This window comes from Solea senegalensis, linkage group LG21 (assembly GCF_019176455.1).
Source record: "Solea senegalensis isolate Sse05_10M linkage group LG21, IFAPA_SoseM_1, whole genome shotgun sequence".
Classification (NCBI taxonomy): domain Eukaryota; kingdom Metazoa; phylum Chordata; class Actinopteri; order Pleuronectiformes; family Soleidae; genus Solea; species Solea senegalensis.
Genome location: NC_058040.1, coordinates 810941 through 837885, shown reverse-complemented (window position 1 = coordinate 837885; position 26945 = coordinate 810941). Strand labels below are relative to the sequence as shown.

General features: G+C 40.4%; 1 protein-coding gene across 10 annotated transcripts; it reads right to left on the bottom strand.

Moving 5' to 3' along the window:
• Nucleotides 1-462: 462 nt before the first annotated feature.
• Nucleotides 463-26243, bottom strand: LOC122758313 (electrogenic sodium bicarbonate cotransporter 4-like). 10 transcript variants are annotated; one of them, XR_006358141.1, is made up of 28 exons: nucleotides 26115-26243; nucleotides 22337-22401; nucleotides 21088-21309; nucleotides 18620-18749; nucleotides 18288-18448; nucleotides 16307-16462; nucleotides 16009-16116; nucleotides 15490-15545; nucleotides 13622-13779; nucleotides 13470-13557; nucleotides 12804-12958; nucleotides 12555-12680; nucleotides 12299-12473; nucleotides 11557-11690; nucleotides 11215-11395; nucleotides 11039-11129; nucleotides 9399-9457; nucleotides 8745-8936; nucleotides 7783-7896; nucleotides 6098-6259; nucleotides 5489-5667; nucleotides 5277-5349; nucleotides 5104-5172; nucleotides 4584-4757; nucleotides 3628-3792; nucleotides 2870-2985; nucleotides 1889-1941; nucleotides 1051-1062 (listed from the first exon to the last, which is right to left on the bottom strand). XR_006358141.1 is itself a non-coding variant. In XM_044012397.1 (27 exons), the coding sequence occupies exons 2-27, from the start codon at nucleotides 22398-22400 to the stop codon at nucleotides 795-797; spliced, it is 3513 nt and encodes a 1170-aa protein (XP_043868332.1). In that variant the 5' UTR covers nucleotide 22401; nucleotides 26115-26243; the 3' UTR covers nucleotides 463-794. The 10 variants fall into 10 exon arrangements, 8 of the variants coding, with proteins under 8 accessions (XP_043868332.1, XP_043868331.1, XP_043868333.1 ...); XR_006358140.1 differs by lacking the exon at nucleotides 7783-7896 and adding an exon at nucleotides 7121-7234; XM_044012397.1 differs by lacking the exon at nucleotides 2870-2985 and having other exon boundaries at nucleotides 463-1062.
• Nucleotides 26244-26945: the final 702 nt, after the last annotated feature.

Sequence of the window (26945 nt, the reverse complement as noted above, 5' to 3'; positions counted from 1 at the left end):
TCACACCAAAGTCTGTTAAATCGTCAATTTTACATTTGGGTACACAGCATTTGCCGATCCACAGCTTTAGTTAAGATGGTTCCAGAAATACTGGTCAGAGCTTGTTCTATAGTCCTCTATAAATCTCTTAACATCATTTGTATCGTCCCAAACCATCAACCTGTCAGTTAGACCCCATCCCCACTAAACTGTTTAAAGATGTGTTTCCTTTAAGTAACAGCTGTATATCAAATCAAATGGATCTATCCTTATTAACTGGATATGTGCTTTTAAAGTAGACGTTATTAAACCCCTTCTCACAACAGCGACCCTCGACCCAGATGATTTATATAATATAATATAATATACTGACCTATATCCAATCTTCCCTTAGTTTCTAACATCTTTTAAAAAGGCAGTTGCAGATTAATAATGACTTTACCTCTTATTTCAATTAAACAAACTCAAACAAGAATCAACACAAAGGGATCTTAAATTTGGTTTAATTACATTTTCAGGGCTCAACTTAAAAAAAGCATTTCTATCACTCTTGAATGTACATGGGGAAAAACAATCAGCAATACTGATGTCTAACACAGTGGATCGATGCGTTTATAATTAATAACACATTTAGGTCTCTATTTGTGTCTCTATGGGATAAGATGGTATGTGAAAATCTAGGTTGCTGTGTAATACACTGACAGACACATCTGATAAAAACCTATGAAGTGCGAAAGAGCAGTTGAGATTTTTAAAAAACCAGACACAGAGATGGAGATGATGCGCGGCACCTTCTGTCTGTGTGTCTGTCTCATTTACAGAATGGTCTCCGCACAGGTGTCTTCAAAGTGAGCATGCAGGCGTCTGTAAAAGTCTGCTGGGTCATTCGAGAGGTAACGCCTGTCCTGTTGTGTGGAGTCGAGGCCAGACACGTCACTGTCTGACTCCACCTGGACGCTGATCTGAGGCACGGGTGGGCGGGGCAGCTGTGACACAGCGGCGCTGCTGCTGGCGTCGGTGGTGAGGCCCGTGTGGGAGTGGACAGGCGAGGGGGGGCAGGAGATCTTCAGGTGCAGGGTGATGCTGAGGAACAGTGGTGGGAACCGGCCAGGTTACTCTTTAAAGGAATAGTTCAGGTTTTTGAAAGTGTGGTTTTATGAGGTATTGACAGATAGTCAGTATATCTTAAAATTGTGTTTGCTTCTTTTTTTCACCATCGTCACCAATGACCAAGATTTGTACAGTGGCCGACAAGGGCCAACGCACTGCTACGACCCAAAACACATGCAGGAGGAGAAACAAGCTGCATATTCACAAACACTGCAGATTCAAAAACACAAACGAAAACATGCAGAAGTGAAAACACACACAAACCCCAAAACATGCAGGACAGAAAACACACACAAACACCAAAACACGCTGGACAGAAAACACACAAACACCAAAACACGCTGGACAGAAAACAGTAATCTGATTACATTCATCTGTCTACATATGCTTGGATCTATATTAATCCAGATACATGAGCAGCAGGAGACTTCAGTTTGTGCCATTCAATTAAAAAAAACAGACCCAGAGCTAAATCACATCTTTGAACATCCAGACAAAGCACCAAATTTGTGTTGGGTTTAAAGGACGTGACTAGGAGTCCACCAAACATGTCCCCCATGGCTGAGTGTCCAATTATATGATAATAATAAAATAATAATATTGATAATAACAATAATAATACCTGTTACAATGCCCTGGCCAATCACTGATGCAGCAGATTTGAACTAGAAGTGGAACTAAATATCATTCTCTCATAAACTGTACTGCACTAGTTCCTGTGTTGTGACTACACTGAACTACGAGTCAGGGAGGGTGACACAGATCACTGTGGGGCACCTGCAGTTTCAGCACACAGTACCTGTGGTCTAGTTCATTTTGATCGGATGTGACTGTCGAGTAGGGGTTCGCCTCCTGTAATGAAACACACACACACACACAAATAGAACATGCACAAAACAAAGGACACAAATACAGTTTAACACAACAAACACATACACATGGAGATCAATAAGAACAAAGCCATCAGAAAACTGTTTCTTCAAATGTATATGAATCATATTTATATTGCTAACCATCTCTAAGACCCCATTCAGATCTGGTATAAACAATCTGTCCTCCCTGATCAGGTCTCTCTTCATCATGTCATGTCTGTGAGACAGTCTGAATGTTCAGTGTCTGTTTGTAATCTACATGTGCTGATTAGTGTAAGATCAGCTGAGGAGGCGGTCTCTAGTGCACCCTGAAGACAGATCTTTTGTTGTTGATTAAGGACCGCGAACAATACCGAAATAAATTAGTACTAGCTGACAGCAATAGTCTGCCTGACCCAGCTTCCATAAAAAATTGGGTGGATGATATTAGCAAGTGGCCACATATTCACTCTTACCTTATCCCCTTAAGCCCTAAGCCTATTTTTTTAGGTCTCTGCTTGGAGATTTCATACTATATGAGTATATCTCTGCAACCACAAGGTCTATTTTAATACTTTCTGTGTCATAGTAAAGGAAGAAATTGTTAAGATGTGTAAATATCAGTGTAAGTGTTACTGGTGAAGAGTAAATGAAGATGGCACTAAACTTGATCTGTAGGAAAATAAAAACTGTGAGAAGTAGCTACTGTAGTATATTCAACATATAATTAAGCTACTTCCTGTGTAAGGAATGACCCATGACCTCAGAACATTTCCAGCTTCCACTACAAATGGAACTCAGAATTAATATCAAATCGGAACGGGGTCACTGTGCACAGATGTTTTAACTATAAACACTTACAGCTCCACTAGATTTGAAACAAACAACAGAGAGAGTGAGAGGTGGAGGTGAAGGGACACTGTACTCACAATCACAAGTCTGCTCTGGGGTCAGGTTGGGGTTGGACATGGTTTGGGTCAGGTTCTTTATGAGGCTCTATGGCCTCCATGGGAATCTTCACTGGTGAGGGAACAGAGCTGTTGGGCTGAGCGTCAGAAAGAGTCAGCATGCAGGACAAACTGGGATGTTAAAGGACGAGGACATTTCTATTCTTTATTATTATTTATTTGAACACATACTATTCCTCTTGTTCTATTGCCCAAAATGCATTAAAGGGAGTACAGTGTGCAGGCTTTATTAATTTTTTATTTTTTTTTAAATTAAATTAAATTAAATTAAATTAAATTAAATTAAATTAAATTAAATTAAATTAATTTAAAATTAATAAATAATTAATTTAATTTAATTTAATTTAATTTAATTTAATTTAATTTAATTTAATTTAATTTAATTTAATTTAATTTAAAGTATAAATAAATTATTATGCTACAAAATACTCTGTATTATACAGTGTATTTAACATATTTATACAGTAGCCCAAGAAGGACGAACCAAACACCGGCTGGAAAGAAGGACATTTGCAATTTTGCTTTGGACACAGAGACACAGAGGGAGGTGACGGGAGGAACATGGACGGACATAAAGACTGTAGTAAGTGTTATACAGTGCCTTTTCAGCAACACTGTGGGACAGAGAGGAGAAACATTCAGTATTAGTCAGAGAACAAACTCAGGAAAGACACACGTTCAAATGCAGAGACAATAAGAACAGAGGAGTGTTCCCTCACCTCCTCGTCACTCTCTGGTTCTGCTGCCTTCTTCTCTTTCTTACTCTTCTTCTCGTCCTCCTTCTTCTTCTTGTCTTTGTCGGGCAGGATGTCGTCCAGCCAGGCCAGGTCGTGCTGCGAGAACATCAGATCCAGCAGCTTCCGTACGACCATCAGACCCAGAATCTACACACAGCGCAGAGATAAAAACCCAGTGTTCACTTTGTCCAGGTTTCCTTTCCTTGTATTTGTCGGAGCCTGAATCCATGTTACAGGTTCCACGAGTTTAAAATTCTCACACTTAAAGTTTTAACCTAAATCAGAACCCAAATCACAATTCTGTAACACCTAATATTAATAATAATGTGCAAGGGATGTTTGGTGAATGGATAACAGCTTCATTTTATGTACGTATATTATATTTTATGCATCAACATTAACTTAAGATTTTTATAACCTGGCTTCAGCCCTAGCTGCAGTGGTGGCCCGTCCATAGAGGGCGCTAGGACGCCGCCCCACCAGTCTCAAGTAAGGAAGAGGAAGATCGGAATCTCAAATAATAATAAAAACATGGAAAATTTAAATAAACGTGCTACATGTTGTACACTCCGTGTTTACTCTGTGGTTTATATAGCACACACTATGGTTTTTAGAGTTTTCTGTGTCACTTCATGTTTTGTTGAGATTTGACCCATCTGCTCTGAAAGTTACTCATGCTGTGAGATAATAAGTAATAATGCCAACATCTGTCCATGTGTCCAGACTTCAAAGGTGCTACATGTCCTCAGTAGTTACTGGACATGCTTCACTTAAGCTGAAGATGTTTAATCTCTCATCCAAGGTATTTAGCCTCTGTAGACTCAATAAACGTCTACAGAGTTAAACAATGCAGGTTATTTTATTCTGACTTCTCAACAACATGGAAGAAATACACATATTGAAAGGGTCAAACTCCTCCCACACAGTAACACGCTTACCATGACCGGGAAGATGATAGCCAGGAATGTGGACTTGAGGATCCACAAAACAGCCAGACACACGATCTGGACGAGGGTGAAAAGATGGACGCGTCTCAGAGGGACGTGGCGCAGGAAGGAGAAGTCTGGTTGGTGTTTGGCCGGCATGAGGTACAGTTTGATACGCTCCCAGAACTGAAACAGATGTTGTCAGCTGGTCAAATAGGACTTGGACCAAATTACTATCCCAACGAGCTACATCATGCCAAGTGAAAAACTACGCTACGGAAGAAGAACCAGAGCTTCAGTACAACAAACATATCGAAAGAGAGCGGCAGGACATGAGAAGAACTGGACACCGTGACGCAAACAGACGTACAGTAGTTACTTCTGAGATGACGACATGAAAAGAAAGCACTACTCAGTGCTTTGTGTACGACTGACTGAAAAATGATAAGAAAAATAAAACAGATACGACTGTGATTAACTGTATAAGAGTGCGTTCACGGCCTGGAACAGCTGCAATCAGGAGTGTGAGTACCTGGATACCACTCAGTGAAGCCACTCCCATGTAGAGGAAGACTCCATACAGGACTGGCATGGGGATGTACTGCAGCAAAGCAAAACAAGACAATGTTAAACTTTAAGTGTCAAACGAAATGAATAATAAACTCTTTAAATTAACAATGCTCAACGGAATCAAAAACTGAGAACCTGGAGAACTGGAGCAAGAAAGACTGAAAGTCCAGTCAGAACAAACACCAGGATGCCCGTCAATCTCTGCTCCCTAGAAAAAACCAAACCAAATATCCGTCACACATGCACATGTAAAGTCCACTTATTAAGTGAAGATGGCATCCAGCGTAGCAACAATACTATCAGATGCTCCGCAGGAAGTGAAAACTCCAGCATCATGATGGTCGCACCTGACTCCCAGGAACTGCGGCTGCTCTCCGGGGGCGCTGCTTTCGCTCTCCATCTTCAGGGAGTCGATGTGGGCGATGGAGATGACTGTCGCTGCTACGTACCATGGCAGACCCATGAAGGAGCAGGCGGCCATGAGCACGCCGACCCAGAATAAGTCCAGGTGGTAACCACAACCTTTCTGCAGTGAAACAAACAAAAACACTCAGATCTAATGATCACCATGCGGCTGTGTGAGTTCAGGAACAATAGGACGCTCTGTGGGACAGGGAGTTGTCTTTCAACTGGAAGGTTGTGAGTTCGATTCCTACCTCCACTAGTTATTATAAAAGATTTGTGATAGAAAATGCACTGTGTACTGTAAACACACTTTATGAATGTGTGAGTGAACAGCAGAACTGTAGTGCAAAGCAGCTTTGAATGGTCCTCACATCTGTGATTTATTTAACAAATTATTGTTATTAAAAACAACAAATTATTAAAAAATCCTTTCTTGAGCAGGATTTATGGCTCATGAACATCTAATCCACTTGGTGCTGAATTTAAATTGGTTTCCCGTTGAGTGGCTGGTACGTAAACGTTAAAGGGTCGATTTCTTTTTGCTTACTGACCTTCAGTTTGTTTTCCTTGCGGTTGACGATGACGGCGCTGATCTGCTGGTCCATGAAGATGAGGATGGTGACGAGGAGGGCGGGGACCGAGCTGGCCAGGTACCACCACCAGGGGTTCTTACCAAACGGCATCACCAGCCAGCCACGCTCAGGACGTGTGGGCTGTAAACGCACCACGGCAACAATGAATGTAGAGCAATGGTCACGGTATTAAACTGTACGCATGCACAAGCCTGCAGCGGTGGAAGGAGTCGTTAGATTTTATCATTTAAAACATTAAGACCAACCATTTGGTTTCATGACACATAATTGATGACTTTTTAAAAAATTATTATTGTTTATTTTATTTTTAATGTAAAAAAAAGTGACTTTTTAAATATCACATTGTGTAAATATCGTTTACAAGCCGATCCGCTTCACATGACTGTGTCTTTGTTTCTTGTGTTTAGATCTTGTGTCACCTGGTGACATTCCCACGCTGCACACAGGAAGTGATTTTTCTCTGTGAAGACACGCAGAGGCAACCGCAACATTGTGGGAGTAAGACGCATCCGTGAAAAGATCAGACGTTTGACAGGTAAGCGTTCCTTGTCCCCACGCGCCCCTACACTGCTGCTGAGTTCTCACTAACGTGCCTGATAGTTTTGCTTGACACAGCCTGTTTTCAGATGAAGGATACAGCGTTACGTCACTTTCTGTTCACAAAGACCAAATAAAGGCAGAATAATAATGTCAACAAACATCACCAGAAGTTAGCATCAAAACTAAAAAGATATTTAGTTTGTCCATCACGGGCTACTGTAAAGACAGGGTGGTTTAAAGTGGTGACCTCCATACAGCTCATGATATACAAATATGAATGGCTCATTCAATCATCACACTCAAGGTTGTTTTTGTCTTTTATCTCTTTTAAATTAGTAATCTAATTACTTTCCACCACTGCTTACATACACACCAGCATGGTATCAACACACACACACACACACACACACACACACACGATTTAGTAAGAAATCAAAATACCTTGAACTCAGTTGGAACGATTAGTTTGGGCGTGTCTAACCCGATCAACATATCCAGACCCACAAAGGACATGATTGACATGAAGATGGCAAAATCACTGATCAGCTTCCTCAGCTATGCGTCCGTCCAATGCACACACCAAGAAAAACAAACATTTGCCGTGAAAAGGAAAGACACACACAGCAAAGAGATTGTTTATGTGCGGTAGATGAAGACGAGACAAGAGAAGAGGATCATCACGCTGATAAATCACATTTAAAGGAATATTTCACAAACTGGGTCATTTATGTCGTAGAAATGTGAAATAATATTATAATATAATAGTGCCTTCTTGGCCGAGAAAGACAAACGACAACAACTCCCAGCATGCACTGCGCTCGCTGCCTCGTGAGAGTGAGGAATTAAATGTCCCCCTATGGGTGAGTCTAAAAAGGGGCAAAATTGGAAAGGGAAAAACTGATTTTTTTTACAACCCTCCCTCAGTTTTGAAACACATTTTTAAAAAAATAAAAATACTACTGCTATTCTATAAATACAAAGCCACATGCTAATGTGTGAGGTATTCCTTTAAAATGTATTTTAAGTCAGAAACTACATCCCGAGAGGAAAAAGAAGCATATGAGGAGTAGGGAAAGTGAGAGAGGAGTTAGGGAGGAGTGGACCTTGATCTCAGTGGGCACGTGCAGTTTGGGGGTGTTCAGCTCCAACAGACAGTCCAGCCCACAGAAGAGCAGGATGGAGATGATGATGGCAAAATCACTGATCAGGGAGCGCAGCTGGAGGACAGTCAGGGAGAGGAGGACACAGTGGTGGTCCGGAGCGTGTGGGGGGGACAAGTCAATAGCTATGTTTACATGGACGCATGGACAATATTTGTCATACATTTATTTAATTAAATGTATGTATATATATATATATATGTGTATATATATATATATATATATATATATATATATATATAAATATATATGTGATTATATATACAGAGACAACGTGTGGTAAATGGTCAGTGAACGAGCCGATGACACCAGCGTCTCAGGTCAGCAGTTATTCTGCTGTGTGATTGGTGCGGCGTGGAAATATGACCTGATAATATTATATAACTTGCAGTAGCTCTGGCTCATATTATTGCAGTATTTGTATTTTATTTTTATACATTTATTAGTTCAGTTTATTAGGTTTTTATTCTAAAATATATTCTGATTCTGTATTTTTGCCCATGCATGGACACAAGTAATCCCAATGCAAGCAAAACTCTAATCTGATACAACCAGTGGTTGAAGTGGGCCAGTACTGTCCAGTTGTACCGAGTTTATGTGAGAGTCTAGTGTTTGTAGTAAATGTGAAAATGAACACTTTCTTAAACATTGTTTGAAGCTAAATGTTGATGTTTGTTTACTACAGAAGTTTCTTCGTCTGACTAAACGATGCATGTGTACGCACACCACAGTCAGATCATTTGCATCCATGTAAACAATGGAATTGTACATTCATAGCTACTGATGAACATGCAAAAATCCTCTTTTCTTTTCTGTGAAGGTCACTGTTTACATTCAGGGATAAATCATTCTCTAACAGTGTTTGGGAAAATCTCCTGCTGCAGGTGAGTGTCTGGCTCTCTTACCTTTGTCGGGAAGTAGCGGCTGAACTTGAATTTCTTCAAAGAGACGGTCATGGAGTAAGTGCCGAAGAAGAGGATGAAGGACATGAGGGCCAGGTCAGGAACATACTTACAGGAGTTCCCCACCAGAGAGCCACCGTACTTCACGCAATCCTTCTTACTCATCTGACTCCAGTCCAGGTCAGTCAAGTTGAACTTCAAAGATGAGCGGGGGGAGGGAGGAGGAGACAAGGAAGGATGGGAGGGGGAAGAGGGATGAGTGGAGACGAAGGAGAGAATACAGAATAAAAAAGAACAAGAGCCATAATGATGAAAATGAAGTCATTCATTTTTAGAAAAATAATAGAAACTTAAAAAACATCTTGTGATTCAGGAAACCTGAGCAAAAATAGATTTCTAGGAAAAAAATACTTCAGACAAAAGCTTTTTTAAAAAAATGAATTCATTTTTTGGGAGTAAAATCATCATATTTTAATTTAGTAAAACTAAAATGTTGTAAAAAATGTAAATCAGACCCATTTTTCTCTTTTTAGGAAAACATGTATTTTTTTAATTCAGAATTTTTCAATTCATTACTATTATTGCTTTTTTAAATACTCGCCTGTGAATGCAGTATGCTTCTGTACCTTTTAATTGTTATGAGTCAGAGACACTCACCAGCAGTGTCATGTTGTCGTCTCCAAGAGGAGCTGAAGTATTGAAGCCCAGTGCAGATGCTAAACATGGAGAGAAACAAAAAGAAAAGAACAACATTCCTTCTCTGTAACAATGATAATGATATTTTGAGGCTGCAGTGAAGTACAGTGTGATCTCAGCACGTACAGGAGCAGGATCCACACACTCATACTCACGTTTTTAGGCAGCGTCCGAAAGTGAGACGCAAAAAAGCAAAAGAAAGAAGAAGAAGGGAAGAAGACACAAAAGAAAAGACGCAAAAGTCACAAGTTGATGAATTGTTACGCTGTTTTCCTGTCAGATCATTTCCTAAACATGTTGATCCCAACAAATATTATTAATCATTAGAGTGCAGTATTATGTTTTCAAAACCCTGTGTTTGTGTCACAACTGTAAGCAGCTGCAAAAACCACGCAACTAAGTCCGAGACTGGGGCATAACCCAAGGAACAAGATCAGATTAGGGGGCAGATACGGTTATTTCTTTTTCACTTTGTGGGAATGTTATAACAACTACTAAATGCTAAGAGAGCACATATAAACAATAAAGAGTCTCATTCTATTAATGTATCTATTTATTGAGTATGTGATTTGTTAAGAGGGAGTAACTTAACTGTGCTTTACAAGTCTGTCCATTTATGAAAAGCCCCATTTTGTTCACCAGGTGATATTTGTGTGTATATATATATATATATATATATATATATATATATATATATATATAGACTTCTGTCTTAGTTATGCTGCTATAGACTGTGGTGACATGAGGTGCACTCACTCACACTCACTCTCTCACACTCAGGGTATGAATATGACTTCATTATATGTCATTAACCTTGTTCTTTCTCTCCCTAGCCATGCCTTCCTTTCCTCTATCTCTCTCTCTTTGTCCTTATCATACAGGCTGCAGGATCCAGATCCAGTTTTGAGGCTATTATTATTGTTATTATGCTATAATTAAAAGTCAATATCAGTATGATTTTTTATATAAAATCATATAAATGACATTGTAGTTCTATAAACATGTCATCACTGACTCAGAACTGTCCTGTATAAACTTATAACTTGACCTCCCTCTTGTCCTTTCTCTTCCCCCTTTCTGTCCCCCATTTTTCCTTTCACCCCAACCGGTCGAGGCAGATGCTGCACATCTTTGAGTCTGGTTCTGCCAGAGATTTGTTCTTGGCTTTCTCTGCTCTCTATGATGTTGTCTATGTGCAGTGCCTTGAGATAATGCATGTTGTGATTCGGCGTTATACAAATACGATTGAATTGAGTTGAATTGTCTGTGATATTTCTTTCTTGGCTGTTATATGTGCCTACTTTCATATTTTAATACTCTTTTTAAGTACTAGGTATTCAGCATCATGTCAGTTGACAGTTATTTCAACTGATAAATGACAACTGACTGCCAGTAGACTCTTTCTCTCTACCACATCCTGGATCTTCTTTTAGAACTCACACCAATCTTAGAATACAACTTTCATCCTCTCCTACTGAAGTATAGCAGCTCAGATTGCATCACTAAACATTCAGGTACATTTTTGAATATGTTATATGAGAAAGGGGGTGTTATTAAATATGACTGACATTCAGGTGCAACAATAGACTTTGTAGACTCACCCTGGTCTGGAGGGAGGCATTCACATTTGTAGGCTGTTACATAGTCCGGCTTAAAACCACGGTTAATGGGGTAGTACTTAAAAGCTCCTACCTGTGGAAAAGAACACGATAAATCCATGGTACTGGTAATGTGTTTGTTCTTTTTGCTGCATGCACTGGCAGAGCTCATCACCCACCATCTTCTTAATGGCATCAGAGATGAAGATGAAGGAGATGAGGCTGGAGAAACCCTCCTCTGTGAAGCGAGTCATGTACTTGATGATGTAGCTGGCGTCGGAGAGGACAAGCACGAAACACTGCAGACACGAGTGCAGGCCAATCCACAGACGCAGCTCCATGTAGTCAATGCCATTACTCCTGTTAAAATGAGGTGCGTCAAAGAGAGAGATCTACTCTTGATCCCAGTTCTCAGCCCTACCGCTGTGTTCCATTTACATCAGAACTCAGAACTCATGGCATAAAAGTGAAAGGTTTAACCTTAATCTATCTGTATACACTTGTGTATCTTGGTGTCTTACTTGCTGAATTCATAAAGCAGTTTTTCAAAGATGAGAATAGGTCCAGTGGAGCTGAGGATGATGAGAGGTTGTCCACCAAACAAACAAAAGACAGTCCCTGCTAAAGCAGTACCAAGGAAACTCTCCATCACACCCTGAGAGAACAAGAGGGGACAGGTAAAGACACACTATCACACATCTGTCACGTACTAAATGTTAACTCTGACTGGACTCTAACTCTCACTTGTGCTGTGTAATCGTCTTTAAAGTCCAGTGTGTAACATTTAGGAGGCATGAGTTTGTATAAGAGTTATAATCACGATAAAGTTTTGTGTTTAACCCTGTTTTGTGTATGTTTTGTGTATGTTTTGGAAAGGGTCTTGCTTTATGGAGGCCGCCAACTTGGGCCACCATGTTTCTACAGTGGCCTGAACAGACCTTAAATCAGCACGGATTTGTCTCGTGACCTTTGACCACCAAAAGCAGTTCAATTTTGTGTCCAAGTGAATTACTGTGCTAAATTTGAAACATTTTCTTGAGATATTACATTGTTGTAATGGGTTGGACATAAATATATATATGATATATATATATATATATATATATATATATATATATATATACATATACTGTATATATATATATGGCCACTGTCTCTCACCAGTATGGAGATGGAAAACCACTTTCAAAACCAAGAGTACATTGCAATTTTTCTTAAGAAGTCATGTAGGGCAATAGGGCATTTAGGCTGGATTATGAGGACCTGGTAATTGTCAGTAGCATCTCCTAGCAGTCCTCCAAAGGTGATGGCATTTGTGATACAGCCCAGGTAGATGAAGAGCACAGTGGAGATGGACTGAATGTGGAAGCCATCGTAGATATCACTGCAATACCATGGGATCTTCCTTTTAATGTCTAGCCATAATCCTCCACCAAACCTATTCAATCAAGATGGAGGACACTGTTAAGAGCATGGATATAACTGTTGTTTGATTTAATTCTATTCACTTCTCTCTCACCTCCCAGTAAATTTCAACTCTTCTCCGAGCTCGTGTGGCAAAGGAACATCTTCGTCTTCACCTCCAGCTGCTCCTCCCGCTGAGCCGTTCATCTGACCCAGTTCATTCAGGTTCAGCACTGACTTCCTGAGATAAAGACAATACATTTACATGGATCCTATTGTGTATGCAGTCAGGGGTTGCTATAACGGAAAGTTTAGTTAATCTGCAAACAAGATGGGAATAAGGATGCTTTGTTAATTGACATGCCTCATTTCAGCCGACGGGACCTTCTTTGGAGGTTCAATGCGTATTTTTGGGTCCCATTCTCCTGGAGGGAGGACGATCACCTCATCCAGAAACTCATCAACGCCCGCAATCAAGTCGTCACGGTCGCGTGCTTTGTAAGCAACGTCACTGAACAGCTGGAATGAAAGAGGTAGAGAGAAACATATCAAAGTAAGATGCAGTATTCACTGGCTTTTCTGACACTGGTGGAATCTGAGTGTCTCCCAGGGTGAAGCGGAACCGGTCAGTCACTTTTCCTTTCCTCATGACTGAGGACCTGAAGTTTGCAGGCTTGGAGTTCATTCATGCCCATGTAAAGACCTTGGAGAAGCCACCTGCATCCGGGCACTGGTGTTGCTGTTACAGTGAGATCGTCCATAAATGCTCTAATCGGAGGTTGTCGGGTGCCAGATCTGGACAATGGACCTCTGCACTCACACTTCCACTGATTTCACAAGCATATTCATGGCCAATGCAAACAGGGACACAGAGACACATGTCTATTTTCATTGGGGAGCAGCTAGAATAGGCATGGTAGCTTACTAGCTCTCAGTTCGGTAACACAGATAGATGCTTGCTTTACCCACTCAGCTGCAACGCCCCTGACCACAGTTCCCCAAGAGTGTCGTCTGTAAATTGGGCACTTACATCGTCCACCATGAGCGTAGCAATAGCCCTTCCAATCTCATTGTAGGACTTGGTCTTACCAGGAGGACCCAGGAGGATGAAGAGAAACCTACAACAGAACAGAAAATGTGAGTGCTAATACACAAAGATATAAAGACTTCAAAGACACCTACCTGGTTGGTACGGGGACTTCAGTGAGGCCTCCCAGTGTTGTGGCTTGAGCCAAACGTACAAAGGAGACAAAGGGCTTGTCGAGAAAATCCACCTCGCCTATCAGGACATTGGATGCCTCAGCATCACGAGGAATCTTCTTCATGAACTTGTTCTTCATCTGGAGGAGAAAACAGAAGAAGCTCTAATAAACCGAGGCATGTTGCTCTTTAGCTGATCTTTCCTAGCTGCCTGTACTGCAGCTGAGGCCCATTTGTCATGTGATCTGGTGAAACAAAACTATTCCACAAAACTAGAGAAAATGCTAGATTTAAGCTTTTAGTTTAACTTTCTCAAGCTGTTGATAGTACAAGTCTCAAATCTCTCCAATCAGGAACATGAACTCCACAAGGAGGCGGTCCAGCAGTGGACAGGAAGTTAGCTAGAACACAACATCACTGACTGCAGCTTTAACTTTTACCAAGAACTCACTCATGTTTTTGGGGAATTACAGTATTGATCATTTGGCCACCAATTTAACCAAACGCTAACTTTTGATGGACTTACCATCAAATTGAATAGGCATTTACAGTGTGGTCCTCAAAAGATGTACTCAACTGAGTTTTATTATATTCCTTTATTATATGAACTGATGTGTTTTTACATTATGAACATAGATACAATTATAATAAAATAACATGCATTACTACATCTCCCTTACATGATAACATTACTCATAATAATGTTCTCTTGTGGTCCCATGACGTTGCTCTACCCCTCATATTGAGCTCCTGACTGTGAAACCAGGGTGTCAGATCAAAGCCACACCAGCTTCTGATTCTGGGCTCATGCACATGACTACATATTATTTTTCAGAATGACATGTGAACACACGCACACACCAAATTACTGCTACTGGTCAACAATGAGTGTAGTGACACAGGATCTCAAGTTATTGCATTCTTTGGCACAAACAGAAAGGAAATATAATAATATTATGAGCTTTTATTCAAGCACAGCTTAGGAATATGCACACAATAACACACACACGCACACGCACGCACACGCACACACACGCACGCAGGTCCATGTTATGAGAAATTCCCACTTCTGCTGCCAAGCCATGTGGATTAGACGCATTAATTAGTCCTCATAAAGACTGAGAGTTTCAGAAAACAAAGTTTCAGTGCACAGTTGAGGCATGTGTGTTTACACCATACAGTGTCCTCCTATAGTATTAGAACAATGAGGTAAATTCCTTTATTTTTGCCATTTGGGTTTGACATCAAAAGATGAATATGAGACAAAAGATGAACATGGCACTGTATGTGCACAAATCTGAAGCACTTCCACTTTTTTTTTTTACCCCACAGGGAACAGGATATTAGCTGACTGCAAATCAATAAGTCAATGCAATAACAAGTGTAGGATATAGAGATACTGGAATGTGAATCCTACAAATAATACACATACTGTAAACTTACCTGCTGTTCACTCAACATGGCACATTTTATTCAGCTAAAGCACAATCAAATGTGTTGCAGTGAAAGTTCTAAAGTTAATGGATCTCTGCTATTGTATTGATTTTAAACACATTATGAAATACAGTGCCAAGGTTCTGCGTAACATTTTCTTTTAGAAATGCTCCTTTGTATGGTACTGATTCACAGTGGCTGGTTTTCTTCTCCGCTTGTTTGTCTTTTTGATTTCGTGTCCTGTTTTTATTTATTTATTTACATTCTTGTACGTTTTTTATATCTAAACTGAACCTGAATTTCATGGAGGGCACTTCCCACAGGCATTACAGCTTCACTCTAATCTAATCTAATCTAGTCTAATGTACTCTCATGAACACATAAACAAAACATGAAATACTGAACACAACATTTACCTGATCTGTGCTCGGTGTATCTGAAATATCGTTCATGCTTCGACTCTGGGCGTAATCTGTAAACAAACCACACATTTAAACACACAACATGTCTTAGATTTCTTCAGTTGCCATTTCTATCATATTGCATTCAACAGTACTTTTTACAAATATGGAAAAATACATTTTAATTTAATTTTATTATTACATTAAAGGGTTGCAAAAGCAACACAGACGGCACTAAGGCGAGTCCACAGTGTTTCACAGTGTTTCTGTAGAGGATTATGTTTCAATGACTTGGTTCATTGTCATGCTACGTATCTGTCTGATGCAACCATCGGGCACAGCCCACATCCCACCAACCAAGGTACTGCTGTCAGTTGAAATGCAAGCCTGACCCAGGGCTTTACCATTCCAAAGCACACTGTACTGTGCCAAACTGAACCATACCATGATGGAAGCACAGCTTTTGTGGTTAATGACACTTGGTGGGAGTTTGTAAGCGTGTGCGTGTCAGAGATTTTGTGTGGTTGGACTCACAAAGGGGGCCAAGGCTGCTTGCCTGCCGAGAGCGTAGGTCTTCTGTGGAGCGATGGATCCCAGAGGCTGAACTAGTGCTACGACTCAGATTAACCTGAGGACTACGAACTGACAGAGCAGCAGCAGCAGCAGCAGCAGCAGCAGCAGAGCACATGAAAGGGATGAGCAAGGAGCAATTACACCGAGGAAGAGGTTAAACGGGTGGTGATCGAGAAGGCAGAAAGCAAAGGAAGCATTAGTTAGTGTGATCGTTTGGTGATTGCTGATTGGTAGTTGAGAAAGACACACTCAGACTTACTGGTAGTAGAGTTGGAGGACTTCCCGATGTCTGCCAGTGAACGATGGATGGGTTTCTTGGTCTGGTGACGATGTTTCCTCAGCAGCACGAAACTGATCTTTTCCTTCAGGTCAGGAGGAATGAGGCCATCAGTGATCTGCCGCTCCACTATGTCATCTGAAGGTGACAACACAGTTACATTTGCATATGATCACAACCACAAATGTACAGTTCTACAGTTTATTTATTCTCGTATGTATGTAGCCATTTCTGTGTGGCGCACTGGCGGTACAGGACTATTAGCAGCTAAACAAACAGGCTCAGTTAATAGGTTAATAGTTTCTTCCCATGGGCAGTCAGGACCCTGTACATCAGAACAAGGCTTCCTTGATGTGCAATATTACTGTATTATTCTGATTACTCTTGATGTGCACTATTATTACAACATTCCTTCCTCATGATGACAATACTTTTATCTACAGCTTTCAGTCTGATCGTTTGTATTCTGCTTCATCATCATCATCATGTTTTTTTTTACCACAGCCTTTTCAAACATCCTACTTTTATTTTGGATGCTTCCATTATTTGACTTTATTTGAAAATGAAATTATTCCACAAAAAACAAAAACTACCAGGGTCAAAATGATCAGCCCCGCCTAACTGCCCTTTTTATTTAGCCACAGCACAAACCACTGTTGTGCAATGACGTGCTTAAAACTTTTAAAATCAAGTTAAAACTGAGGGTTATCTCCCAATTTACACACAGTATAAAATCTTCAGTAAGGGTTTGAGTCATCATGCCAAAAGCAAAAGAAATCAGTTTAGACTTGAGAAAGAGGATTGTTGATGCTCACAAAGCAGGAGAAGGAAGTTATCACAGCGTTTCCAAGTGTCAAGAACTGGAAAGAGAAGCATCATCAAGAAATTCAAAGAGAGCCACACGATACAGAACAAGCCTGGCAGACGTAGGAAGTGGAACATTTGAAAGATTCGGGAAAGAAAACTGGTGAGAGATGTGTCTAAAGAGCCCAGAATAACTGCCAAGACTGTGGGGTTACAGACCAAGAAGAACTCCACTTCTGCACAAGAGACACCTTCAAGCCAGGCTGAAGTATGCTAAGCACCACCTGGAGAAACATTTAGCATACTGGAAGCATGTCCTTTGGTCAGATGAGACAAAGCTGGAGCACGGTCTCCAGAGTGAAACTGCTGTGGGGATGTTTTAGTGTGTCTGGACCTGGGAATCTCGTCAACGTGGAAGGAATCATGAAGAAAGAAGGATATGTGAAGATTTTGAAAGAAAACCTGAATCAGTCCGCAGCAAAACTGGGTCTGGGTCGTCGCTTTGTCTTCCAACACGACAATGATGCAAAACATAGGTCGCTCCTGGTGAAGAACCACCTCCAGAAGACCAAAGTGAACGTTATTGACTTAAATCCCATTGAAGATCTTTGACGTGACCTGAAGATGAAGGTCCATGCCAGAAGGCCATCAAATCTGGAGGAGCCTGAGAGAACTGCCAAAGAAGAATGGACTGGGATTCCTCAGGAGACGTGTCCGAGACTACAACAGACGACCACAGACTGTTAGGCAGCAGAAAAGGATAAACCACCGACTATTAGCTAATAATTTTGACCCTGGTAGTTTTTGTTTTTTGTGGAATAATTTCATCTCTGTGTGCTAAGTCAAATAATGGAAGCATCCAAAATAAAACTAGGATGTTTAAGGGGGCTAATACTTTTGTCCTCAGGTGTTCATCATCACAAGGCACTGTAAGGCAAAAACCTTTACAATATTATAGAGTGCAGAGAAACCCAACAATGAGCAAACACTAGGCATCAGTGGAGAGAAAAAACTGCACAATCATAAATAAAGTTGAATCTTGAACGTGATTAAAGTGAATGATGCACTTGATCTATGAAATGTGTCATTCATGTTGTTTTCTTCTTGTTTCTGGTGCTGATGTCCACTCACAGACGTGGAGAAATGCTGTGTGACTCACCCACTATCTGTGGCAGTGAGTAGCCTTCCAGGTCGAGCAGAACGCTCCCCGTCTGCAGACACGTCCTGAGCTCAAACAGGCTGTGGAGTGTCAGTGTGGAAACATGAGGCTTGCTCCATCTTTCTCCTCCCTCCTCCACCTTCTCCTCAAACTTCACCCACCTACAAAGAGGGCATGAAGGGGAGGAAACATGTCTATGTTCAGGAAGCAGGATGCAATTTGAACTGTAGCTTAAATAACAAGTCTACCATCAGGTTTGAAATGCAAGACTCCAGATCCTAAATGAATGAAGGCTCCGCCCACTGTAGCACACATACACTGTGAGTGTTTACCTCGCAGACTCTTTCCACTCTAATTCACCGCCGTCTTGCTGGAGCGTGTCCATCTCAGTGAAAATGGTGGGCGTCGGCGTGCTGTCATCTTCACCCAGTATGTTGCGCAGTCTCTCTGCTGCAGGAGACACTACAGAATAAAGGCCAAACAAGAGACACAGTCAGATTCAGAGTACATTAAAGCTCCTGTGTGTAACCCATCCAAAGTGGAGCAAGGCAACAATGCTTAGCCACTTCACCACTGTGTGACCCCTTGCTATTATTCTTCTGTGATATTCATTGTATTATTTACACTAATGGGAGTGAGGTCCAAATGAAAATCAAGACTTTACGAATTCGATAGAATGTGCCTTAAAACTCTGAATCAAAAGTAAAGCCACACATTAAAACCAGTGTCATTTCTAAACAAATTAATATAATTGTATAATTATTTAATTGTATATATAATTGTGGCCTGAAACCTTTACAATATTATAGAGATATTATTATATCTAATCTTGTAGCAAAACACACAAAAAAAACACATTCACACACATGGAAGTGTGTGAGCTTTACACTACAGTTTTTCCATTCACCCATTCACTCACACTGTCATACAGTCACACACTGCCGGCACAGCAACATAGGGTTAAGTGTTCTGCCCAAAGATGTAGACATGCGGAGCTGAGAATTGAACCAACAACCATCAAGTTGAAAGACACCTCCCTCGACCACTGAGCCCCATCAATATGCAATCTAGCACCGAGCAGATTTTCTAATTTTACTCAGAGAAAATCAATCTCTATTAACATCTGAGCCTGGAGGCGCTGTGTGTGTGTGTGTGTGTGTGTGTGTGTGTGATTGTCAGTTTCCTGCTAAAGCTAACCCAGGCTTAAGTCAATAACACACAAACTCATAGATGTCAATGATTCCACAAAGTGACCAATCAGCTGCTGTTTCCATAACTAAAACAACAGCTTGGGTCAAATCAGGAGTTAATGCTGCTTATGTTCTTTGTTTGTCTTAGACCCAGAACTGGTCTCTGACCTGCTGATGTAACACTTCAGAGGGAAATCACTCTGTGGCTAAAACACAAATGTACATAATTACATTTGTTCATTAAAGTCGGATCTGATTTTACATTTCGCACTTGCCACTTAAGTTAAGCAGCAAGTGCTTCATGCAAACATGTGGGTCCTTTTGTTCTGATACACATTTAAATACTCCAAACAGTCTTTTTCAGATCACTGACTGGTCATTTTTACCTGTTTGAGAGCTGGGCAGGGTCCAGCGGGAGGCCATGACTGATGTTACAGAGGGCCCGGTGTGCTGCATGTTCACTGGACCAACTGACCACGAGAATAAAACCCACGATAGCTCGACACTGATCCTCCAACCAGGAAAAAAATGGTGTCTCGCGTTCTATCCTCTTATAGCGGTTGAGAGTCCTTAGCTTACGTCTTTTCTGGTTGGTCCTTCACTCGGCTCCTCCTGCACCGACTTCAACTGATTTCATTCCACAGTCACTTCTGCTTTGGTGTGTGTGGTGTTTCTAAGAGAAACCTGCGCTCGTTCCGACTCTAAGAAATCGACTGAAATCTCCAAAGCAGCAAATAGGCAGAGGCTTTAGGAGAGTTGACACACACCACGGGGCCCTTGAGCACTCTCCTACCAGAAGTACACACACTTACACACACACACACACACACACACAGTTATGTGCATACACATGCAAGAGTCCAGCGAGGATGACCTCACCTACAGAACTGCCCTTTAACAGCCACATCAGACCTTATGTTTGCTCTACACATTCAATATAAAGCCATGTAAGAATACAAAACATTCCAAATACTAAATAATCAGCCCAAATAACTCACGCACACTCACACACACACACACACTTGCACTCTGACACGCACATAAAGCTTGAGTTCCTCAGCTCTAATCAGCTTATACAGGCTTCAGACTTCACGGCCCCTTCATGGGAACCATGAGACCATGCTGCAAAAAAACACATCACATACATGCCTGCACCGGCACTTTCAACCTCATCACTCTTAATGCAGACGGAGCTTTGGCTGACGTGAGCCCAGCAGAGTCATATGCCTCTTACCAATGTGCGTGTGCATGAGCTAAGTAGAATATTTGTTAAATGTTAGAAATCTTTATAGACCCTTTTGAGAGCTACATCAGTTTGGGGTCAGAAAACACACTCGCACCATTAACTCGTATAGAATAGAATAGAATAGAAATACTTTATTCATCCCTGAGAGGAAATTGTTTAAAACAACAGTCCAACACATCAAGTGAGTCTGAACTTTTTTAAATGGCCTGCTGAAGCTCTAGTGTAAGTTTATTCAACTCTTTTGAATGCTGTATTAGTTGCAGTGTATTTGCTTGTTGCTGTTGATCTGGACCAGAGTGACAGTGTGCTGTCTCTTGTCAGACTAACTCAGATGGAGTGTGCAGAGGCCGCCAGAGTTCCTCACCTGAGGGGTCAGTATGCTCGCGACGCTCCGCGCTGCCCTCGTACTCTTCATAGTGCTCCTCCTCTCTGTCGTGGTAATACCCTGGATGAGTGGGTTCACGGTGCGTGTGGTGGTCGTAGTGCATGTGTCGCGCACTGCGGTCAGTGTCACTGGTGTAGGAGTGGTGTCGGCGCCTTTTGCGTCTATGAGAGACAGGAACACCGATGTAAAGCTGCTGGGAATCTAAGAGAGAGAGAGAGAGGCATGAGCGATAAGTCCAACAACACTGTGTACATGTATACACAAGCTTTTTCTACACTAAGAAAATGGTTGACAAACTGAAAAACTTTACATAATTTACCAAGTTATAGGAGGACAACTTTCTTAATTGAGTTGAATGAACTAAATTAATGAATGTGTTACCAACTGAAGTAATATATTCATGATTGTCAACCATTTTCATTTTTTCAATGTATAAATAAATGTTTATGTTTTCCTCATCCACATACATGTGTTATATCATATTATATTTATGTAAATAGCAGTAAATTCATCAGTGATTTTCAGCAACATGAAGCATCTTTAAAAGAAATGCTTCCAATTCAAATTCATACGTTATGTTTACATGACATTATTCTTAATCCAATCAGGCTTTTATCATTACTTGTGTCCATTTAAACAAAGCAACTGACTCAGAGAAAGAAGAATGACGAGAGAAGAGTTTCCTTATTGTTCTCTGTATGTTTACATCTGATTTATGTGTTAAGATGTCAAATAATTAGGCATTATAAAACAGATCTCAGAGGAACAGAATTATTCATTATTATAGGTTACAGTATAAGATGTATAGTGATGATCAATCTGAAGTGATATTTCTGAATTCCACAGGTAAAAGATTATGTAAGTTATTAAATTATTAAATGTCGTGACAGCATGTTGCTGCTATCAGAGACATTATAGTGTCAACAAATAAGCCCTTCTGTTTATTAAGAAATATATTATAAATAAATATGTAAGCCTGATAAAACCTCATAGTTCACAAAAAGTGGTTTTAAACTTTACTCCCCAAACAAATTTCAATTAAAGAATCAACCAATGTTTATTTGTAAAGCCCTTTACAATGTCCACACGGTTAACGACATGCTTCACATACAATTAAAAAAACACCAGCCTTCATTAAAGGAGTTGCTACACTTACAGCTAACACTATGTGGACAGAATCGTCACTTTAAAATGAATGTTTGTGTCACCATTTCAAAGGTTCTCTCACCATCATCATCCTCACAGTGACGGTGACCTCTGCTCCTTCCTCTCTGCCAGTCATGATGATCCATTCTGAAATAGCAAGCACACACGAGGAGGAGCAGGTTTACTGGCAAACTGTGGACATGTGAGGAAATGACCAAAGCATTACCAAACAAGGCGATCAGAGACGACAGACTGCGCCCCATTCACGCAACAAGCCTCTGTCGGCCTCTGTTGGTCATATTGGCAAGTGCGGACACACAAACAGACAGACACACAGAGCCACTACGTCAAACATTGCACTTTACTGTCCAGTTACACACCATTGGTCACTCCTAGTGCCCCACATGCTCAATCAGCCCACATGGCAACACATGTGCCGCTGCAACCTCAACAAATCGAAGGATGACAAGGGGAAAACTCAATGGAAAACCCCAGCAGCCTTTTATGACCAGGCTGGAAGTCAAACAGCTGCACATACCTGGCAAAACACTCTATAAAGGCTAAAATGAAGTTTAAAATAAACTTTTATTTACAAAAAGCTTTTCACAAGTACACAAGAAAGTGCAATCGCTCCGAGATGAAACCTCAAACGTGGCCTTTTGAAGTTTTATGACCTCGATTAAAGCACGGAGCAAAAACGTCAGATAAACTCCACACAGTATTGTTGATTATTGTCACTGTGCAATCATCACCTGGTGGCTTTGTTAGTTTTTAATTAGTCAACAATATGAACAAGTGTGGGGTTGCCAGGTTGTGCAAAATGGCCATGTGTTGTTGAGCGGCTGATTTATCCTCTTTATACACTCACAAAAAATTAAAATGAAAGGTTATTGTTTTATATGACATTTATAAACCTTAATAAAATGTTGTCAAACACAGATTTACAAAAGGATTTATCTGATAACCCAAGATGTCATAGTACAGACACCTGGTGTTTATTATTATGATCATATTTTTACCCTGAAGCAACCCCCAATCTGTCCGGGCTTGGAACCGGGATAAAGAGTACGCAATAAACAATGGGGATTGGGTACCTTACACAGGAGTACCCCAGCCCTATCAAGGATTTAATGGACATTAATAGAAACCAGCTGTGTCTCTCTGAAGACATATTTAGGTCATCTAAACCTGGCTGCCTACACAGTGTAGTGACAGAGCACCTCCCCAGGTCAGTCATCCCCACTGCATCACACTGTGGAGCAATAACACTGTTAAAAATAGACTGTTATTTGCACTATACACTATCATATCCCGCACAATATCCAATCAAATCCTTGTCAGGACCAGTAGTCCTCATGGGGACAACAGAAACCAGTTCCGGTTGAGTGAACGCTGGCATGCTTTGCTGCCGTTAATAATAAGGTAACATGTTTCATGTTCACATGTTTTTACTCAGTAATGGATGTGATTTAAAACGTAGTGCAGTGCAGTACTTCCAAAAAACATACTTAAGTAAACTTACAAATTTTAGTAAATGTAATTCATTACTTTCCACTACCACATGAAATAAATTGTACAATATATTAGTTTTCTGTATGATTCCAATAATTTTGATCATTTTTATTTTACAAATCCCTGTATTTGTCCATTTCCTGTTCAAATACGTGGCAGAAACACAACGTGTGCCGAGTTGAGCCGCGCCGCGCCTCCGAATGTGCTATCCCTCACACACTGGGTCGATGCTGTTGCTGTCTCATTGTATGTCACCAATAGAATATTTGCAGACACATTCATTCATTCATTCATTCATTCATTCCACTTTCCACAGGCAGGCTATTATCTTTAATGAATGTGTGTGACATATTTAGTCAAGATGACAAGATGAAGCAGATCATGCAGGTGCAAATGTGCTCTCGATCTCACACCACTAGACATTTAACATTCTCTCTGAGCCAAATATGTACCTTACCTATGAGTGTGTAAAGAATGCTGATGAGATATGGCCATGTGGGCAGACACAGGTGGAACCACAATGGAAACCACAGTCTGAATATGGGTCTTATGGGTCCCACATGAACATGATGGCTGGGATAGCTTTGCTCTAGAACTGAGTTAATCACAGCAAAATACTATCACAGCTTTTATAGGGAGGAATGATTTATGGATAAATGTGAGCAATCCAACATCAACAACATGTATTTCTATGAATTTTGTTTCTCGAGTGTTTTCCATTTCTGTACGTCAGTAACACCCACAGATGTTGTAGTGACCTGATCGCAGAGTGTTGCTGTCTCTGCTCTCATGGTGTTGGTTTCTCTGTCTAAAGCTGATTCAGGGGTGTTTTCTAGGCTGATCAATAGATGTCATTTCTGATCACCTCCTACTCCCCGAAGCCCATGCAGTGACTGTGAAGGACAGTCACATGAGTTCAATCGTGCACACACACACACACACACACACACGGAGAACATTCATTCATTGTTTTCAACTTCATCCTCCAGCCAATCCCAGCTGACATAGGGCAAAAGGCGGGGTGCACCGTGGACAGGTCACCAGTCCATCGCAGAGCAAACTTACAGAGACGAATAACCGTTCACGCTCACATTCACACCTATAGGGTTAATTTAGTGTATTTAACCACTGCATGTTTTTGGACTGTGGGAGGAAACCAGATGTAAACAGATTGGAGTTTGACTGAAAAGACAAAGAAGCATCCACAAAAAGGTTCACAAGTGATTTCTGCAGCTCAAAAAACACCTGGTCATTCTTGACAGAGCCTGTTTCAGAGGCAGAGGAATAACGTGAACGACAAAAATCACCATATGTTTGGCACTGTAGCGTTTACTTAGAATTTCAACAAGGGTGATTTAACCCAACATTGTTTTCCACTCGACATTGAGTCCAACCATAGCCAGGTTTTTGGGGGCTAGGGACTCCTTATAGTGGGGAACATTTTCATATTTTTCACATTTTCTCATAATCATAACACTGATAAACAGTAACTATTTGTACCCCTCAGACTCAAACCAAAAACCTAATACAAGAGAGGATAACATCATCAGCATCACAGTCATTTTTTATACATTTATTTCTGTGAATTTTTCTTTAATAAGCTGTAACTTGTAAAAATTACATTCATTTCAAATTCAGTGATTTTCTTTGTAGACGATGCAACATTTTCCTGTCATTTACTGTCACTTTGCAGTATTTTCCCGGATAAAAACGTTCCTTTAGTTGCCACACCTATAGCAATTTCACAGTGTAACACTGAATTATCATCAGATTATTATAATAATCATGATAATCTGTGAAATGATAAATATGTCATTTTTTGTGAACAATTTCAAGTTAGCATACAATATGGAGCAATCATTTTTCTGCTGCAAAGCCTCTCCCACTGTTTTACCCAATAAGGTGTAATTTAATAATTAAGTGGTAATTAGCCGCAAGTTGTGGGTTATGGACAAGGTAAAGGCAGGTATTCTCGATTAGTTCCTCATCTTGGAATAACAACAACAGCAACTCTGTGTGACTTCTTAAACTGGAAACAGTCTTCTCTGTGAAGATGACTAAGGAAGTTTTAGTGCCAGAAAAACATTTTTAAAAAAATAAATCAATTCTTTAAATGCCACTTTTCAAAAACAAACAAATAAAAAAGACTAACTTTTGTCAAAAGGTGAATAGTCCTATGAAATGTGTGATAAAACACTTGCAAAAACAAATACAGTCAAATATCTAAGTAGGTCCCAACAACAAGCCATTTAGAAAAAAACTAAATACCAAACAGTGTATTGGGATCCATTCACTTTTCTCAAAATGCTTTTCAGGTTAAAATAACCAAGATAGGAGTAATGTCTTACCTGGTGTGAAGCCGAGTCTACCAAAATGAAGAAGTTGCAGAGGGATAGTTTATATTGAAGTAAAGCTTACGATAGTCTGATGTTTCTGTTCTGAAAGTACACACCACTGCTGTCACTGACTGCATGGATGATCAGAGTATTGAGTACTGGATGCTGCCAGTGAGTTTATCTCTGTGTGTGTGTGTGTGTGTGTGTGTGTGTGTGTGTGTGTGTGTCATAAAACAGTATGCGCAGTGATCATTTGGATCCATTTCATTCACAACTTCCCCAGGTTTCTATTTTGACTGTATCCAATTACTGCATTGAAAGTACATACATACGTATTTTTAAGACCGAATCAAGCAAATGCAAAGACTCTCCTTCAAGCTTATGTCTACGAAAATAGTGTCTGACAACATGTGAAGGAATGTATGGCCCCAGGGGATAGAGACAGGGAGGAAGTTTTTTTATGAAAATTGATAAAATACAACTGGATAAAGTGTCTGCAGGAATACTTTTCAGTTTCTTATGGGGTGAGTTTTCATTAACAAAAAAGTCATAGTATAATATATTGTCCAAAATTACTCAAAGTCACAGTATAGTATGTCGTCCATAATCACTCAAAAAAGTCATAGTATAGTATGTCGTCCAAAATGAGTCAAGTTTGTCATGGTATAGTATGTCGACCAAAATCGGTCAAAAAGTCATGGTATAGTATGTCGTCCAAAATCGGTCAAAAAAGTCATTGTATGGTAAATCACTCAGGGTTAGTATGTCGTCCAAAAACACTCAAAAAAGTCAGAGGTTAGTATATCGTCCAAAATCAATCAAAAAAGGCATACTTTAGTTTGT